We start from the raw sequence: 19,492 nt of genomic DNA on the forward strand, positions 1-19,492 counted from the left end.
TTCAAAATTCTCAGGAAGAAATGCACATGTGTGTAATTATATGCTTTAAGCATATACAGCCACTTACTAAAAAGAAAAAAAATGGGATTAGATCAATTCACTGCCACACTTCAGGGAAAAGTGCATTCTCCAGCTTTTCCAAATTCAGGTCGTTACCCTCCCCTTTGTTTCCACTTTAGTTAAAACAGAGTTCTCAACAGCGCCATCCTCTGTCTCTCCTCACGCAAAACTGAACCATTGCATTAGCTGGCTGTATGCAAGTCTGTCATAATTGATCCAGTTCTGCACACTGAGCTGGTCGTTGAGGTTAAAATGGAAAGCATCCCATTGCACATCTTTTAAATGTCTTGTACGAAGCCATAGGAATTGAGAACTTCGTAAGATCTTTTAGAGATTCAGTTCCTCCCTGTATATGTTTATTTTTTTTCTGACCCCAAATCCTGTACTCTTCTTACAGTACATAAACTCAATACGCCCCCAGAAACTGATCTAAGTAGCTTGGCTGTATGATTAATGATCAAATTAAGGTATAAAACAATTTATTCCTGAATTTTTCTACTTAATATTGTTTGAAAGTATTAATTATTTTTTTATTGTTTTGAAAAAAAACAACTAAAATATTATACCAAACGAATGAGAATTACATCCCTTTTAATCACAGAATTAATCTAGTCAAAAATGTATGTAATCACAGGTTTTGACTACCAATGTCAGCTGTGTCACAGCCAGTACCTGAACCGTGAAAACATGTCTGTTGCATAAATACTGGAGGGATGCATATAGTAGCCACTTGGGGGTTATTATTATCATTGAAATACATATTGACAAATCAGTAATTAATATATATATATAATAAACCTACTTATTCTTTTCTCATCTATCAAGAGACCGTCAACATTCTTCATCAAGAATTTTACATTTGAACATTTTCTTTTCTCTTCAGCCTTCTCTGACTCTTTTTTTCCAAACTCTAGTGATGAATCTGCCTGATAAAAACAGATCTTATTGCTGCAGTGTACTGGCATAATACCTAATTTCCCAGCCTGTCAAGTGAAGAATGCCTGATGCTGGGCAGATGACGTCTAATGGATTTTTTCCAATTGAAAATTTCATGTACTCTTTTTTTACAGTGTATGGAGAAGAAAAAAAAAACAAGTACTCAAGATTAAACTGATGCTCTGACCTAAAGATTTCCGTGGAGCTGTGCAGCAAAAGTCCAAAACAGTCCAAAACAAATTTAGCATTACAGTATTATGGAGAAAGCCTAATAAGGATTTAAGTATCAAATAAAAATAAGCTACAGATTGAAATATCAAAAATAATGAAAAACAGTCCTGAATTACACACAAACTAGTTTACAGGTAAATGTATTTTTCAACCAATTAAAAAAACAAATTTTGATTAATCAAAGATGCACTGTTTTGATTATTAAAGGTTATTCAACAACAGCTTGAGATTTCAGTGATACTATCTGAAAAAAAAAACTCTTGTCTGAAAATATCATAGAACTTCTACAAAATATTGTAGCAGTTTTCATATTAAATTCAGGTCCTAACTTACTGTATGTTTTGAAGGGATTGAAAAACAGGTGTACACTGCCATTTAGGTGATAGCAGGTCTTCTAGGTCAATTAAAACAAATAAGATTCAGACTGTTTTGGTAGTTTCTTACTACCCAGAGATCTTTTTTCATATTACGGTAGTCGTTTTAAAATATATTTTACTGTGCTAATATATCCACTATGATTAAACAACTCCTGAATTTGTCTAATTTAATTTAAATGTTATTTAAAGAGGTGATACTCACAGTTACAAATTTACTACAAAATTCAGCTTCCTGTTTAGCATAGATTTTATCCCTTCAACTCATGTCAGAGTTTTTGTCACAAGGCAAAGCAGTAAGCAATCTCCCGTTGATGCAAAATGAAATCAAAGGTTAGTTCTCTCTTGAGTTGGAGCTGTTACTGATTTTAGGGATAAAATCCTGAAACCATTGCTCCCCATGAAACAAGAAGGAGCTAATCTTGCAGTATTGATATTGCCCCTTTCTTCAAAAGACTCAAAGCGTTTTAAACAACATTCCTCTGATGTGAATCCCTGTCCAAACACAATCTATGCATAAGAGGTTAATAAGCTACAGAGGAAGGCTTTTTAGCTGTATTTATCTTTTCTACCAAGTACAAATGATGCACACAGCTACATGCAAAGACAGGGACATCATACTTTCTGTTGCAAGTCTTTTGTTCCTAAGCTATGGAAGTGACTTACTGCAGCAGGATGAGCTGAGCAATTAAAGTACTGATACAATCAAAGTCCTGCCAAAGGCATGAATTGTATGAGAAGAGGATCTCAGGAAATTGTGTCCCTGGTTTCCTTTTGCTGCCTGGGTTCATTCAGACACATCAGTCACTACAGACATAATACTGTGCCTAGACAGGGGGGTAAACCAAACTGACTTACAGAAGGCATTTGGCTGGAGAGCAGATGTCCATCTTGCCCAAGCATGTTGGACATCATGATGGCTGGCAGTTCTGGGTAGGAGTAGGGATTCAGCAGGCCATTGGGTGGCAGTGAGTGGCATAGGGAGTGGTAGCCAGACTCTGGGTCCATGAGGTGGAGCAGGGAGGGGTCAGGGAGATTTGGAGGAGTGATGGGGGGGATCTCGTAGTCCTCATCACCTCCACCACCACCCTGACTGGAGTAGTTCTGGAGAGCAAAGAAACAAAAAATGACTTTCTAGCAATTCAACCAACATACAGGATTATACCTTATAAACGCTGCAGTTCCTCTTTGGGACAAGCAGATTGGACTGTTTTGTAAGAAGCATAGTAAACAGTAAATGTGTCTCATCAAGACTGAAATCACAAGGTTCCTAGTCAACCCAAAAAATCTTAAAGCAGAATAATGCAACTACTGTATACAGTGGTTAATGAAAAACAGTTTCGCCACAAGTAATATCACAGTGTAAATATTGTGGGTTCAGTTATTTTTAGAGAATGAAAAACTGAGGGAAATATGATTCTGTAAAATACCCATTTAAGTGGGTCCTGAAAACACAGAAAATCCCAAGAGTTCAACATAAATATTTGTGAATTTCCCGTTTGCACAGAACTACGTATCATTTTCACTTCAGGGTACTGGGAAGTCAGGTTGTGCTGTAAAGAAAGCAGGCCATTAACATACCTGACCAAAAACACAGTTCTGTTTGTAATGAAGATTAAAATCTATCCCTTCCCACATGCATACATGATTTACTGTACTTTGCGCAGTTTCTCATTCTCACATAGCTTACATATATGATTCAGCACCATGTACAGTTTACCAGTTACAACTCAGAGAAATTCAGGGGAAAATCCCTGTATGACAATAAAACATAACAAAAAAACTTAAAAGCATAGAAAAGGGAAACAATAAGGGCAACAGTAAGCATTAACAACCCTATAATTCCTAAGACAAAGTAACTTGATTTCTTTTTTGTTTTAAAAATCACCACTTCCAAGCATTTCTCTATTATCATCTACAACTACCTCAACATAGAGGTGTGCTGAGAAATATGATTCTGTACTCTCAAAATGCATACTGGGGGTATTCAATGGGGAATGAAAAGCAATTTTGTCAGAAGCAATCTGACTTGACTCCGTTCATAATGACTGAGTCGAATTAATCATCACAAATAATATTCTGGTGTCAGCCATTCAAGAGGTTTTTAATAGAATTTTTATGATTCATGTCTTGCGGTATATATCAAACAGTCAGTTCTGCAACATTTCAGAAATCAATTCAATATCATCTTCGTGTAGGCTGTCATCTTCTTCACCAGAACAGCCATTTATCTTGCAAACAAATACTTTTAGCACATAAACAGCAAAAAACGTTTTTCAGAGTTTTCCATTTTCTCTTTCATTTTACAAAAGCAAAAAAACAGGGCTTCAAAACAGAAGGATTTTTTTTCATGATCTAAAAAGCACACAGTTAACATACTGACCTTTTATTTATTTTACAGTACACACAACTTTCCACTGTGTTTTACAGTATGTTAAGATGTAATGATGCTAGCTCCTCAAAACATGCTATTACAATTAGGTGAATGATCAAGGAGGCAAAGAGCAAAGCTTTGGATCATGGGATATCCAACAAATAAGGTAACAATTAATATTAAGATTACATGTTTAACATTTTATAAATAATATATGTATACAATTAAAAAGGGCCTTTGGCTTTGGTTTGAACAGGAGCAGTTCAAAAAACATTTAATAATTATCCAAAAATTGACTTGTGTATAAACAATTATAGCAAGTAAAAACCACTTTAGAAATGGTTTTTAATATCCTTGCATGCTAACAGAAATGGAGAACTCAATTGCTTTGATTGGATGTACTTTGCCTGTGCTTTGTCATGTTGTAGAGATTAATTTTCTAGATTGTCCTTTTGAAGACAGATGTTTTTGTAAACCTTCAAGGATACTGTTATTGTTTCGTCTAATGGACGAGAAAACGAACATTTCCTGAGATTCAATTTACCTCATAATTGTTGGAAGGAAACTAAATTGTCTGTTGTAAACATTTGGAGCATTGTGTGAAGTGACTCCCTGTCAGTGGACTTTGGGAACTCAACATCTCTTTCTTTTTTCACAATACAATTGTATTATTAGACTCATTATTTTCCTGGCATGGGGTTCTGACTTTGCCAGGATTTGGTAATGTGAAAAGCATGTGGTTAGCCATGATTTGCCACAATAAAAAAGACATTTGTCAAGATTATGTCTTCTATATGGAGAGAAAAAGTGAGCAATAGCTTCCCTTTTCCTGGGCTCTTGGTTTTCAAAAACAAAATCCCACAAGATCATTTTGCACTGTCTATCAATGCCACATTCCAGGCACCTAAACGGAGGCAGATTCAGACCAAAAATGTAATGGAATGGTGCATACCCTGTGACTTTATCGCACGAAGAGAAGTACTGAAATCAGAGGAGGACATATGGGTGGACTGGTGCTTTGAAGGAGACACCTCTGTGTTTGTTTGAGCAATAGTATTGCATAAATGATGTACTTAATCAGTAATCAGTTAACAAATAAAAAAAGCAATGTTAGACACCAAAAAAGAAAATACCATCGTTGTGGATGAGAGATTTTAAAGTGCAGCCTTTTAAGTAGTTTCTTTTAAGTAGTTTCCAAACAAATCAAATTGTCAGGACTTCAAACTAAAACAGGTTTTAAACTGAATTTACAGCTTTTGCTTCTGAGCAGTCAGAACGTAACAGCTTTGTTGATGAGAGAGATGCAGTACACGTGTGAAGGGGGCTGCATTTATGATGAGTTTATGGAAATGTGATTCCTGAAATAAATGCATGGAGAATAAAAGGATTCATGCTGTAGTTGAAGGTGTCAGTTTGACACAGTTTTAATCAACTTTGTTATTTCATATAACGGTGAGTCCTTGTAGCATCTTCTTTTCACACATTCACAACCAATCAGAGGAGCTATTTAAGTAATTGATCCTTATTTAACTATGCAAATTGTCTGCTACTGCAATGCACTATGAACCACATCACCATGTAAGAATTAAATAAGAAAAAAATAAAAACAGATTGCTTATTCCACTTTTAATTACCTATAAAAGACTCTTCATATATTATGAAGAGTACTGGATTTGTCAAATGTTAAGACTGCACTGCTTGCAGGATGCCCTTGAAGATAAGATGCAAATCTCAAGGATGTTTCGAGTTGAATATTTTCTAAATAAATAATTCATATGCTTGAGTTTTATGCAGGATACAATTGCCTATGTACCAAAAAGGGGATCAAAATGAAATGTCAAGAACTGAATTTCTTTATTTTTTTATAGATTTAAAATCAAAAGGCCCAGGACCTTTTTTAATCATTCATTCTTAGAGTACTACAATGACACAAAGAACGAGTAAAAAAACAAGCCCCTGCAATCATTTCAGATTCCCAAGAAACAAGCCTTGCTTTCCCCTAGCTCTTGCTTTTGAATTTTTAAGAACTATACTACAGTCCTTTTTTAAAAATGCCTTTATTTTAAAATAAATCAATACAATAATATTAATCAATAAAGGCCATGATAAAATTGAATGGCTTTTTTTAGCTTTTCCATGTTTATGCAAGGTATTTTTAGTGTTTCCTACAGTGTGTATCATGCTTTACCATACATCTACATGGTCTGTCTTGATGGTCTTGTGCTTTCCTATATATTTTACCTGATTATATCATATGATATATATATATAATTATATCAGAATTATACTCTGCTTTTACCATATACCATGGTAAACCTTTAGAAATTATTCCATAAAAGTTATTTAGCTTTTTGGACTGCTGAACTGAATCTTCCAAACACCTTCTGTCACAATTATGTACAGGACAAGACAATTTGTATGAGGGAGCAGTATGGACATTAAGAAGTGTCTCCTTGCATTGATGTTAGAGTAAATGCCCAGATAATAATCTGATGGCTTGCATGGAATTCGCTTTCCGCTCCATGATTGCATAAATTGACTTACTAAAATTGTCTTGTGTATTTGGGGAATTTCTGCACGTGTGGTTTTTAGTGTATGGTCAGCGTTTCTTTTTAACCAATTTTGAAAATATAAGATTAAAAAACTGATCTTCTCGCACATTGCCTACTCCACTTCGAAGCAGAATTAAATTGCATGATAAATCTAAAAGAAAATTGCCCTGTATGATTTAAATAAATTCAACTCCAACTCCAGTAAATTGTAAATATTGTGCAGTGATTGACAACTGGATGTCAGTCTACTTTCACTGTCCACTCTAGCTGAGTGGGTTAAGAATGACACTCAACGGCAGGAAAATACAAGTCCACATTAAGAATTATTCCTGAGTGACACCGTCCCTTTTGAACCCAGCTCCAACAAATGCCTTTTTGACACAAGCCCCAGTATTACGGTTATCCAGACATGAGCAAGGGAGTGCAGCTTGACTGAGAAAACATGAGACAGAATGGCACTGGGATGACTAATGCTCACCTTTTCTTTCAGTCACAAACTCTTCTACCACATTTCTTTTAAGCCACTTAATAGATTTTCACTTGAAGAATATCACTTTCCATTTGAACATATGATCAAATACTGTGGTGTACAACAACAGAAAAAGGCATTCACTCTTTTGGGGAGTACTAGGTGTGGGAACAATCTGTCAAAATATAGACCTATCTGACATGATCAAATTCAGATTTTGTAACTCCTTATTTTAATTTTCTGATAGAGTCAGTAAGATTTAATGTGGTGATGAAATGGATTGATGAACTGGACATATCTGAGAATGGTGTAGATTTTCCTTTTGTCTGCAAAAACGACCTATCATAATTAAGACAAAGCGATCGCTCTCAAAAAACTATTTAACTCAGTTATCTATGTTGGTCAGTTTGAAAATAACGTATATCAACTGATAATTTTAAAAACTGTAAAAAAATTAAAAACAAATGTAACATTTCTTCTATTGTAGATAAACTAAAAAAAAGATAGAAATCAGTCCTTACACCCATGTGGCTATGTGATCCACCAATGACAATCATGCTAGTAAATACCAGCCCATTTAAATAGCTTCCAGTGATACAATAAATATAAGTGTCCCATAAACTGGTAACAGCTACAGCTGCTGCTTGTTAAAGGATACTTTTGTAAATTTTTAAATCTGGTTTTACATGCGCACTAAAAAAATCAAATGGAGGCTTGCACACTTAGAACGATTCACTATTCTTTCATTTACCTAAAGTGCAGATTAAATTTCCTTATGCTAATTTCTAGGTTGTGAAATATATCCACAACCTAGAAAACATCAGCACATTGCACATTCCAGTACTTATAACATTACAGTAAAGCCAATTAAAAACCAGAATAATATATTTTGGAATTTTATAGACTCCCACCTTTACTTTCAGATAGAGTTTATCTCGGTCTCTTTCCAAAAACAGGGTTAGTTATTTTATTCTTGAAGCCTGTGACAGACCGGTTCCCCAGCATCACCCACTCAATGGCATTTCTCTTAAATGTCAGATTCAAATTGATCTGATTTCAGTTTTTAAAAAAGACCCTCTCTGCCTGCATGCTGGGCGGAGGTCACTTCACTCCAGACGGATGACTCTCTCACAGAAGAGAAGAAGAGATTGTATCTGATACTAAAAAGTGATTGTCACACCTACTGTGGTATGTAAAACTGACACTGAAGAAGTACATTAATTTTTTTTAAAACATCATCTACTACATGGTAGATGGATTTACTACATGGTTATGTAAAAAATTGATGAAAATATCTGTGTGAAGTTATTACACAAGATGAAGGTCATCCAGCTATGTGAGTATTTAATGACAAAAATGCAATTACCAAAAACATAATAGAAAATATGAAAAAGAATACCGAGCATAAAGATATTTAAATTTACATCATAGCTGTTTACTAATGAAATCAAATTATCATACTGTAGCTAAGGTTAAACAAAGCAAGGACAAAAGTAGGAAGATGCATGTTTTCTGGACCTTCTGTAAATTCCAGGGCACACAAGCAAAAAAAATAAATTTTTCTTGTGCTTTTCCATGCCTTGTACTGCATATTGCTACATTAGCAAAGGTGTTTACTGTACATATGTAATTTGTGCAAATACCACACAAAGCATGTGCAATGCTTTTACAGTTTTCATTAGATGTGTAGTCAAAGTCCTGCTGAGGGTCATGACAAGTCTCCCATGCAAGCCGGAAGCACGGGGCACAAGGTGGGAGTGAGTACATGATAGATATATAGGACATTTATATTACTTTTGCATTACTCAGTTTATGCTTTGACCCACTTCACCATGCTTTACCATAATTTAACCATGATTTTACTGTGCCTTATTATACTTAATTGATTTAACCATGTTTTACTACAGCAAATGTTTATTCATTTATTTAAGCACAACATCTCCCTTCTAGAAAAGCTGTTCAGAATCTAGTAACCTTTTATGTGTGGGCTTCTGTCTAACTTCTCTCCCTGCCTCTTATCTAGCAAAAGGCAGGAGAAAGAATAAAGCCGAGAACGTAAACTGAAAACTCTCCAAAAAGGCCCTAAACTACTGAACTGTCAAAGAGCTGCTAAACACCTCCAGATTTCCACTCTGTATTCTACAGTTCAGTACTGAAATAAACACATTGCAAATGGTAAAAAATACACACTTTGTAAAGGGTGACAAATTTGTTGTTTTGTGCCCAATATGCACATACTGTATCTCTCTCCCAGAGGGCTGTGGCAGATTATAATTTATGCTTACACCCAAACTGGAGGAACAGTATGTTAACTGTAATTTCCTCATTTCAGGTTTCAAAGCGGTATGTACGTATCTTGCCAGGCTAAAAGTGCTTCATCCATTCTCATCTGTCTGATGTTTTTTAAAGACAAAATAACATCTCATAAATTATCCCAAAGATCAGGCTGCCAACCCTGCAGGTCCAGTGGTGACTTTGGAGGAGGGTTGTGGGAAGGTTTATTAACACACCAGGCTTAATCTCCTGAATGGAGACTAGACCTTCAACACCTGTGAACATTCACCTTACCAACACCTGTAATTCCCTTCCCCAAATATAAGAAGAAATACATTAAAATGAACAAAACCATTTCCCCCACACAATCCCTTTCAGCCATCTCCAGTCACTCCCTATCATACTGATCCTCCACTGGAACCATGCTATGTATCCGAGTTGTCAATAGCTTTATGGAAATAATATCAAGACAGGACCCTATGATGCCAGGAGAATGAATGTAGATGCTCTCAATGCACTTCAATCCAGCATGAACAATATTTAAGCTGTAGTCAAACCAGTCAGACAAATTTGTTTCTACAACTGTGAGAAGCCCATATTATCATCTAACAAGAGTGACAGGTGAAAACAAAAATAGGGAATATGTATATTTAAAATTATAGAATGAATAAGACACCTTTAGAAAATTAAATCAGTGTGGATGTAGACATTTTCTTAGCCAACCAGTTAATTATTGGAATAGCATGGTACAGTATCTCAGACAGATAAACACTTTTTTCCTTCAGAATGACAACGGCCAGATTCTGCTGTTTCAATCGTTGGCTGAAAGAGAGTGCCAAATGATCCTGACAAAAGAGGAAGAGGTAGATGCCCATTATCCTTGATAATGAAAAGCCACTTTAAACCCAACAACGCAAGTCAGCTGCATCACTTCCTGTTGGTTTGTGCCTGGAACACAATGTTCTTCCTCAGTATGAGGTAAGTCTTGCACCGTCCCCATTGGGCTACGAACAGTAACACACAGTGGAATGAGGAAGAAGTAAAACCACAACACACACTATGGGAAACCAAAGTAAATGTAAAAGTTCTGCATAAACCACGAGAAAGCTTAGAGCTTACTGAGAACATTCACCATGATACTATTTCTTAAGGGCCGGCTCTGGTTCGTACTAGCAAAAACTGCAATCCAGGAATGGATAAAAACCATGACTTCCATAGCATAGATGAAGCAAAGATTCTCTTTTACCTATGAAAAAAATATTGGAATCCTTCTGAGTAAAAGATACCACATAACTCCAAATTGTTATCATTAGCTTACAGTAACTCAACACCAGTGGCAAATAGAAATCCAACAGAATACAATAGGTTGTGCTTTACCAATGATTCCAAAACTAAATGTCAATTCATTCTGAAGGACTAACACTGAATTTTAATGTAATTATAAATTTATTTCTATATCATACAATTAAGATGTGAGCAGTGAAATTACCATTCTCAAAGGCTGATTTCTCCTATGACTAACTTTCAGAGCTAGTGTTGTTTACCCTTCAGTCTGTCCTCTCTCTCCTACCCTTCATTTTCAGTGCAGCCTGACCAGTCCTTCAGTCCCTCTACTCACCCTCATTAAGGGTCTGTGCAGTATTTTAGAGTTTCATTTCTTACCATTCCATGTCTGAAATAAGACCACAAAAGGCTCTCTGGAGCAGCACTGACAGTGGTGTCGAGTTACTGCCATTGTACACTTTGTGCCCCAACTTCATCTGCGCAACAAAGAGAATGCATTATTTATCCCCCTCTAACTCTGATCCCATTTGCATTTGGGAAATCTAAAACTCATGTATGCCTATGGCTCCTCTGCATTCTTGTCCAAGGTACATGTATGTGTAAGTTACAAGTCTTCAAAGTTGGTCCATGCTACTGGTACACCATTAAAGATTATTACATTATAATCACTGCTGTGTTGTTTTCATTTGAGAGCTTGACTGGGTTTATCAATCAACTTCTTAACTTTCCATCTCAACTTGCAGTACATTAGGAACCTAAACCACATTACAATTGTGTTCACATCTAATTGTAAATGGGCTCTTAACTGAAATTGTAATAAACTTTAGAAAGACCATAAAAAAGTGTGCCAAGTATTTCTATTTCTTCATTTTGTCCTACAGTCTGAATTGGTAACAAATTGCCCCAAGTATGAAATTCACTTGAAACCCTGCCCTGGAAAGTGACGTTTTAGAGCAATCAAACTTTATTTGTATGTCATGAGAAGATGGGAGAAAAGTGGATAGTGGAGCACCTGCCAAAATCTATTTTAAACATGGTGAGGAGCAGGTAAATAATTGTTTATAATTGCCTACACCTTGGAGGGGATGCAAGTGTGTTGCAGGGCATAATAATAATTCCTTACATTTATATAGTACTTTTCTGGACACTCCACTCAAAGCGCTATAGAGGTAATGGGGATTCCACTCCACCAATGTGTAGCATCCACTTGGATGATGCGACGGCAGCCATAGTGCGCCAGAACGCTCACTACACATCAGATCTCAGTGGGGAGGAGAACAGAGTGATGTAGCCAATTTATAGATAGACAGGCAGCATAAACTGGAATTGAGCTTAGGACTGCAGAGATCTAGGGTAGCAGCAATGAACACCTTACCGCTGTACTGAGGCACAAACTTTACCATAGTGCATAAATAAAACATTATGATGGTCTGTAATGGACGGTCTTTGCAGTAGTCATACTATGCTTTTAGCACACACTTTACTTTTACATTATACAACCACCTGGATTTCACTGTACTTCAATATACTTTCATCTGCATTCACCACATTATAAACCAGTAAGCTTTTACGAAGGGGTGAATGATGAATCTGCAATCTTCTCTTGGTCATTCCCTGGGATTCCAAAGAGCTTTTGAGTCCAAATCTCGGCCTTGTGTTGGATGAGTCTGACATTCACCAGGGCAGTGCATGATTTTTAATCTGGGTTACATGGTTCTTCAATTGGGGTTAATCGTTTTTTTTGAGGTGACACATCAAACCTGGTGGCCACCCACAACTACCTGTACGTTAAGTAGTCATATTGCAATTTCGACACTGTTTTTAAAATAGAAATGTGCCCTCGGGAATAATTCATTCATTTATAAACCTGGAATGTCAGCCTAATCGCTAATGAGTAAATCATTACTTCAGGATCCCAGAGTGTGAGCTTTATTTATTCCCTTTGGCTTTGAAAATCTAAACGTTCTCATATCATTATCTAACATACATGACCACAGAGGACTAGTGTTTTTTATTTCAAGATTACAATTTTAAGACATTCAACAACATGTACTGACCTTTCCTCAAGCCAGCTCAATAGCAGATTTATGCAGTATTTTAGGACAAGGTCATCATGTGCCTAGTGTCCCTGAAAACCAGCTAGACCTTGTACTTCCTGCCACCCTTTTTGCTCATCTTCATCTCCCTAATGTTTATTTTTGTGTTGTCAAGCCATCAGAGGTAACAGAAATGTGGAAAAAGAAGATTCTTCACCAGTAGGTGATGCTTGTAAAAACTGTGATGGGAACGGTGACACTATAGCTTCTTGCAATTGGTGTGGACTTAAACACTCAGATGTTAACTATTTAGTAAACAGTCCTAAAAAAGGACTTGGTCTAGAATGAAAAAAGTGATAGAAAGTTACTAAATTAAATGTAGTAAACGAGTCTGGAACACAAGACCTACTTAACTGGTCCTGATATATATAGTGGGAAGTGAGAACAACAACTCTGGAAAAATTAATCCCTAAGTAAGTGGTGTCATAATTAAGGCCACAGGACTTTTGATTTATGGAGATCAATCTTCTGGAGGCTGTGACTCATCAGGTATTTTTATTTCAAGGTTGTTTCTACCCTGGTAGATGGCTCCTTCTGAAAGAAAGCAGGTGATCCTGATTCATTTTCACATTTGAGGGATCTATGTTGTTTTTACCCAAAATTACAGCTCAGAAACTACCCAGCAGAGACAAGCCTTTGTAAAAGTGAGGAAACCACTAATAGACAGATAGAGTCTGGCATCCTATCTTCCCCATTGTGCTTCTCAAAGTTCAATAAACCTGAAGGGCTTATCATGCCACGTCAAGGATATTAATATGTTCTGGTGCTTTCCTTGGTTGTTCAGACAACAATAGCTTAGATTTGTTGCAAAGGGAAAAATTGATATTGTTATGATATAGGGATTTTAACTGGAACTACAAGATGTGTGTATGTTTGTTAATAAGTATTACTGTGTCGCGGTTTTATCTTCTGCAGAGAACAAAACAAAAAGTAACTTAATTGTATTGGAAAAAAATCTGAATTTGTATATTTGGGTTATGAGATGACGAACTAGGGAGACATATTTTAAAACTAATATTTCAGGCAAATGAATTACTTTAGCCTCAGCTCATGCCCTTAAAACATTAAAATAAGATTTTTTCAATCTCTTGAACCCTGTAGGAAACTGCCGAGCTTGATATGTTTCTGGGTATAGATATAGCTGTCAAGAACTGTATACATGAGAGACTGAAATCGAAATAGACAAAAGCCTATGTCTCCTACAGCTTTAAGGAATGATACATTTGACTGTGGTGTGGTACAGTAGATATATGGTTTATATGGACTTAAAAAAGAGAGTAATTTCTGTTAGAGGCTTCAAACCCTTCACAACCATAACTATTTTGAACATTTCTGATGAGATATCCTGGGACACCATTTAAAGCCACATTAATTCTGCTTCCAAAAATCATAATCATCATATGATTCAAAGGCCAGTCCTTCTTGCTGATTCTCAAAGCCCTGGCAGCCGGCATCTGTTTCTTTCGGCACAGGAAGCAGAGCAGTTCATTAGATGTGAACAAGATCTTTTCACAGATACATTCCTGTTGTTGCGTGCACAGGTAAAATCAGAACAGGGTTTTTTGTTCCGACTTTTGTTGGGACTGACTTTTGTTTGCAGAGGGGGTGTCAGCTCAGTTTTGTTTTATACTAATAATTATTTGCAATTGAGATCTCAGGGACTGTCATTTTTCATCCAGAGTGATATTGAACTGAGGCTCAGCACTCAGAGAATTGAAACACTAAAACAAAGGAAAATATTTTTCACTTTTGCAAGATGGACATAATCATACTCAGTTGTAATGCAGCTTTTGATCAAGTATAATTTAATTGTTTTGGTGTAACATAAACAGTCTTTGTGATTCCTTAGAAAATTCTTACTTAAAAAGAAAAATTACCATCGACAAGTTAGCGCAACACTGCAGCTCTTTGTTACGAGCTCTGCCCTTTTGTCTGGACATAAATATTGGATGAATCTGAAACAACATCTTGCAGCAGCAGTCCAAATGTCTCAAACTTTATCCATTCCTTTTCTCTAAGAAACCTTTTACTTGCAACAAGAGCCTTTCTTTGAGGAGATAAAACAATAGCCCTAGTGAACAACATCCTGTTGTGATCTCTCTCTCTCCATGCCACAGTGCACACTTCACTCATCTCCAAGGTCAAAAGGTCACCTTCATTTGATCAGATGTCATCTTAGATTAAAATCAGGGGCTTTGTGAGATGTCATATTTCATTATGCATTTCAGTCATTTCTGGGGTCGGGGGTCACTCTGATTTGATTGGATGACAGAAATGATATAATTTGTGTTTAACCCTGGGCAATATGAGTTCTGAGTGGCGTACTAATGCATTTTGCAAAGATACAGCTGCCCTTAGTGACTAATTTGAAATGGCACACTGCAGAGCTGCACAAGCCATCTATTGTACATCATCGGGGGTTACATGGGGGTTTATCAAATAATAAATAAGACCTACAGTCTCTCTTCCTGGCATAATGGCACTTTGATTCCACTTAGAGAGGAGGTTCACTGTGGTACAACTGTCTGCACTAACAGGTCATTATTGGTGAACACTGGAGTGGAACAAAATGCAGTTCAAATCTTTCAAATAAAAGGTCTAAAAATGAAACAAGAACATCAAGAAAGAAACCTCTGGGCAGAGTCTTAATTAATTTTAGGTTTAAACATGATCAGAGACAGATGTAAACATGAATCAATATTATATAATATAGAAATACAATTTGTATTAAACATTGATTTAGCATGCCAGGCACATGCTAGATATTACTTAATGGTGTGTTATAATGCCCCCAATTTCTTCAGAAGGTTGTCTTTGCTACACAAACGGTGCACAACAAGGGTTCCCTTGCATAGATCCTACACATTGTGACTTTATGGGCCTACACTGAACATGAATCACCTGAACAAACAGGACCTTCCCCTTGTTTAAGTACATCAAACTTCTCTGTCAATAACTCTGCAAAAGAAAGCTTGCAAGGACAGGCCAGCACCTCTTCCATCAAGCTGTCAGGATATGATTTATCATACACTGGAAAACTGTGCTATGAATATGCTCTTATATAACAGGTAAGGTATGAGATACAGTACTGCAGTAAAATAAAGTCTGTTTTCCATTATTGTAAAACACTTTAATTAGAGTTTTTGCCTCACTTAAAATGACTTAAACAGGATGCATGATAAAAAAAATTTAAACACCAAGCATTAATATTCCATAATGTTCTGCAGTATTTTTATAGAGGGCACTTCTTTCGTTCTGTAGAGGGCTCTTGTAACACCATTGGTTGGCAAGTTTTAGCTCTGTTGGCTTTTATGTAGCTTTCACAGGCACATTACTTTTCGTTTAGCAGGCAATGCAATTACAAGCCAATATAAAATGAGATCAACAGGAGAGTTTATGAATTTTTAGCGCCACTTCAAATAGTTCAATTTCTGTATTATTCACAGGCTTTCTGTATTTCATACAGTGGGAGCTGTTACAAACAAAAGCCATTTTTGCCTGTATACCTAAGGGCAAAACAATCTGAGGTGTTACAGATCTCATAATCATTAATTACATTAAACCACTTCCAAAAACATAGGGAAATATGAGAATCAGCTTGACTAACACTTTCACTGAAAAGATGCTTGGTACAAGTACAGTCTGCTTTCTCAGAAGCTTCTGTAAACTGTTATATACCTATGATGAAAATCGCATGCTGACTGTTGGCATGTGAGAAGGACAGTAGCCTCTGGTAACTGTATGGTATCATTGCATGAAGCAGGTTCTATAAATGTGTGTGTTTTAGTTTCACTGTAGGAAGAAGGGATGAGCACATCTGGGACTTGAACTCCTGACTCTATTATTTACTACTGGCTTAGGCAGTGTACTATATTCTTAATGCTCTTCCAATGATCCACCCTTTTCTCTGCTCTTTGCCCCCATTTGCCAGGCATTAACACTACTAAGTGTAAGCGGGGAATTCTTTATAGTCTTATATTATTTTTTCTTTTTAAATCACATTTTGTAATTACATTACAAAATAACATTAATCCATGAGGACATCTTTTTAGAATACATAGAATTGGTTGCTGCTGAATATCAAACTGCATAAGAAAATAACATTTTAAAGTTTTGCTATCTACAGATCTATGTACATACACATGTATTTATCTGCTAGACTGCTACTTAATTCTCTATATTGAAACTCTGTTACTTAAATCTCTTCAAAAAACTAATGGGAGTTTTTCAATATTCATAATTAGACCATTGCAAATATAAAAAAAAGAAAAGTATTTGATCATTCCCAAGCAACATCTGTACATCGCAAACAGTATGGCCACACTGCGGCTTCAACTGCCTCATTTCAACATTTGACAACTTCCATTTTTTAAATTCTTGTTTTGAGTAACACTCCAATCCTGTGAGAACCCTCACAGGATTATAAAGGAATAAAGAAATAAAGGTTAGTTATGTTCACCAAAAATGAGAAATTTATATCATACACTGCAGTTTAAATAAAAATTATATTGTTTCCAAAACTATAGTGAGGTGACTATTACACATTTTTTAGATGTTAAAATAATCAAGTCCTGACATGTTCCTGTGCAGACCATGACACCACTTAAGCATAATACCACTTAAGAACTCACATTCTAAACAAGATTGGCCTTTTCTCCTGTGTTACATTTCTTACAAGTTCTTATGTTTCCTATTATAATGAGTAGAAAGGCTAGAGTTTACTTTGTCTCATGCCTTCAGTCTCCGAGCCAGACATGGCCATCACAGGAGTAGACATTGAGAGCTCTGTGAAGCCAGCTTTGTACATTTGTACAGAAGCTCTTTGAGGTACAGTAATAAAGGTCTCTGAAAAAACAATGTGAAGGAACAACAGTTTAGACAGACATTAAAAACAAATACAGTCTCAGAACTAACTGACTAGCTGTTGAAACAAACAACCATTTAAGTTTGCTCTCCTCCAGTCTATTATCAATGGAAATCTGTCTGAAGTCTTGACGTTTATTTATGGTTTGAAAAAAAATGACTTAGATGTGAAACCTGTAATGCTACTATGCCAGACAGGCGTAATCGACTACAGACAGCTAGAGGAAGTTGTAAATCATGTCTAGGAATTCTGATATAATGCAAAACAGTGGGGGAAAGGACAGAGACAGACCCATGCAACAGGGCTCGAACACGGTGCAGAATTTCTTTAATCAGCAAGATAAACCAATGATTTTTGTCCTAATCAGAGGGCTTCCTGACAGTCACACTAGACTGAATTTAGAACATGGAATCTGGTTTATGTGGATACAACTGGGGACTAAATACAATAGGTGGTCCAAAGAGAATGTTTGAAAGTAATACTTGCAAGTATTTTTTAAAGATTAAGAAAGAAAATTGACTGCACACAAAAAAAGTAATTGTCACAGAGATGGTATCCTGTAGTTGTCTCAAGCAATCGTACAGTACATCAAAGAGGTTTCCAGCTCAAGCTAAGGGTCCAGGGTTGGCTTCAATTCCAGTTTTTCAATTCCGTCATTCAAAGCAATTCCTTTTTGCACATTCAGAGAATTGGAATTGGGAGATGGAATTGAAAAACAGGAATTGACTGCAACCCTGGAGAACTCATTGCTGAAGGTAGAACACTCCTATCTTTTCACTCTGAAAGGAACAGAAGGTTCATGAGGTATTTTTAACAGCTCCAAGTGCTTACTCTATGGATGAGCAGTCAATCCACCAGTCCAATCCAAAACCTTGGCTGTTTATGGGATAAGGAATTTGACTTTGTCAAACAGAAAAAAAAGGATTCATTTCCAGATTCTCAGACTATCCAAAAAAATCCTCTTCCTGCCAACTACTTGATGAAAGAGAGTGGGAGGAGGGGTAGATTCTCTATAGTAAAAACAAAGTCTCAAAAACAAAGTGCAGGGATAAACAAATAAATGAATAAATAGATCAACAAATAAAAACTCAAGCAAGTAATTATTTATTCTGGCCCTAAATTGATACTTCAAAAGGTATATTTCCTTTTGGCTTCTGAGTTTTATAGGAACCTATAAAAGCACAGGTTTCAGACACAGTTGCTGTACTGTTGTAATGAGAATTAACACGTAGTTTTAAATTATATTTTGCAAAAGAAACACATATACAACTCATTTAGTAAAGAGACAGAGACACCTGACATGCAAGACAGGTGTTAAAGACAAAGGTTAGGCTTCATCACTGCATGCCTTCACATGACATAAGGACTCCTGCCAGTGGAAGAAAACTGAAACGTTTCAATTTTGCAGGTTTTTAAAAATCACACCATGGGGTCACTCAAAAACACTCTGTGTGTGAAACAGACTGTATAGCTTTAATATACTTTTTTAATATACTTTAGTTCATGGAATGCAGTGAGAATGAACTAAAGGAATGTTAGTACTTTGAAGGCAGTTTGTCTATAGACATGTTCAATCAGTTGATTACATATGAAAAGAACAAAAAAGTACCAAATCAAATGATAAAATAAAAATAAAATGCTGCAATCAAACTTCCAAATTGGATTTATCATTATCATTAATTATGTGAACGGCCTGCATTTCCACCCTTTAGATCAGATTTTAAATTTCAAGTTTCAATGAATATCTGAAGTCACAGTACAGTGGCATTAAAACTGTTTTAGTTCCCCCATGTGGGAAAACAAAGATTGGTGCCATATTTTGAGGACCAGAGGAGCATAGCACCTCCATGTCTGACGTGATATGTCTGAAAGAAGGACAGGTCAGGTCCTTCAGGTCTCCGAGTCTCGGAGAAGGGGACTGGTCCGAGCCCTGCTCACTAACCTTGGTCCCTCACACTAGAGAAACCACACAGGCCCC

General features: G+C 36.3%; 1 protein-coding gene across 7 annotated transcripts in view; it reads right to left on the reverse strand.

Annotated features, from left to right (window-relative positions):
• Nucleotides 1-19,492, reverse strand: part of tox2 (TOX high mobility group box family member 2) — a 146,042-nt gene that overhangs the window by 44,218 nt on the left and 82,332 nt on the right. For all 7 annotated transcript variants that reach the window (XM_069179449.1, XM_015364670.2, XM_069179448.1 and 4 more), the window contains one exon: nt 2,460-2,705. In XM_069179449.1, coding sequence (XP_069035550.1) covers nt 2,460-2,705 — 246 coding nt within the window. The remainder of the gene's footprint in view (nt 1-2,459; nt 2,706-19,492) is intronic.

Source organism: Lepisosteus oculatus, chromosome 16 (assembly GCF_040954835.1).
Source record: "Lepisosteus oculatus isolate fLepOcu1 chromosome 16, fLepOcu1.hap2, whole genome shotgun sequence".
In the NCBI taxonomy this organism is placed as follows: domain Eukaryota; kingdom Metazoa; phylum Chordata; class Actinopteri; order Semionotiformes; family Lepisosteidae; genus Lepisosteus; species Lepisosteus oculatus.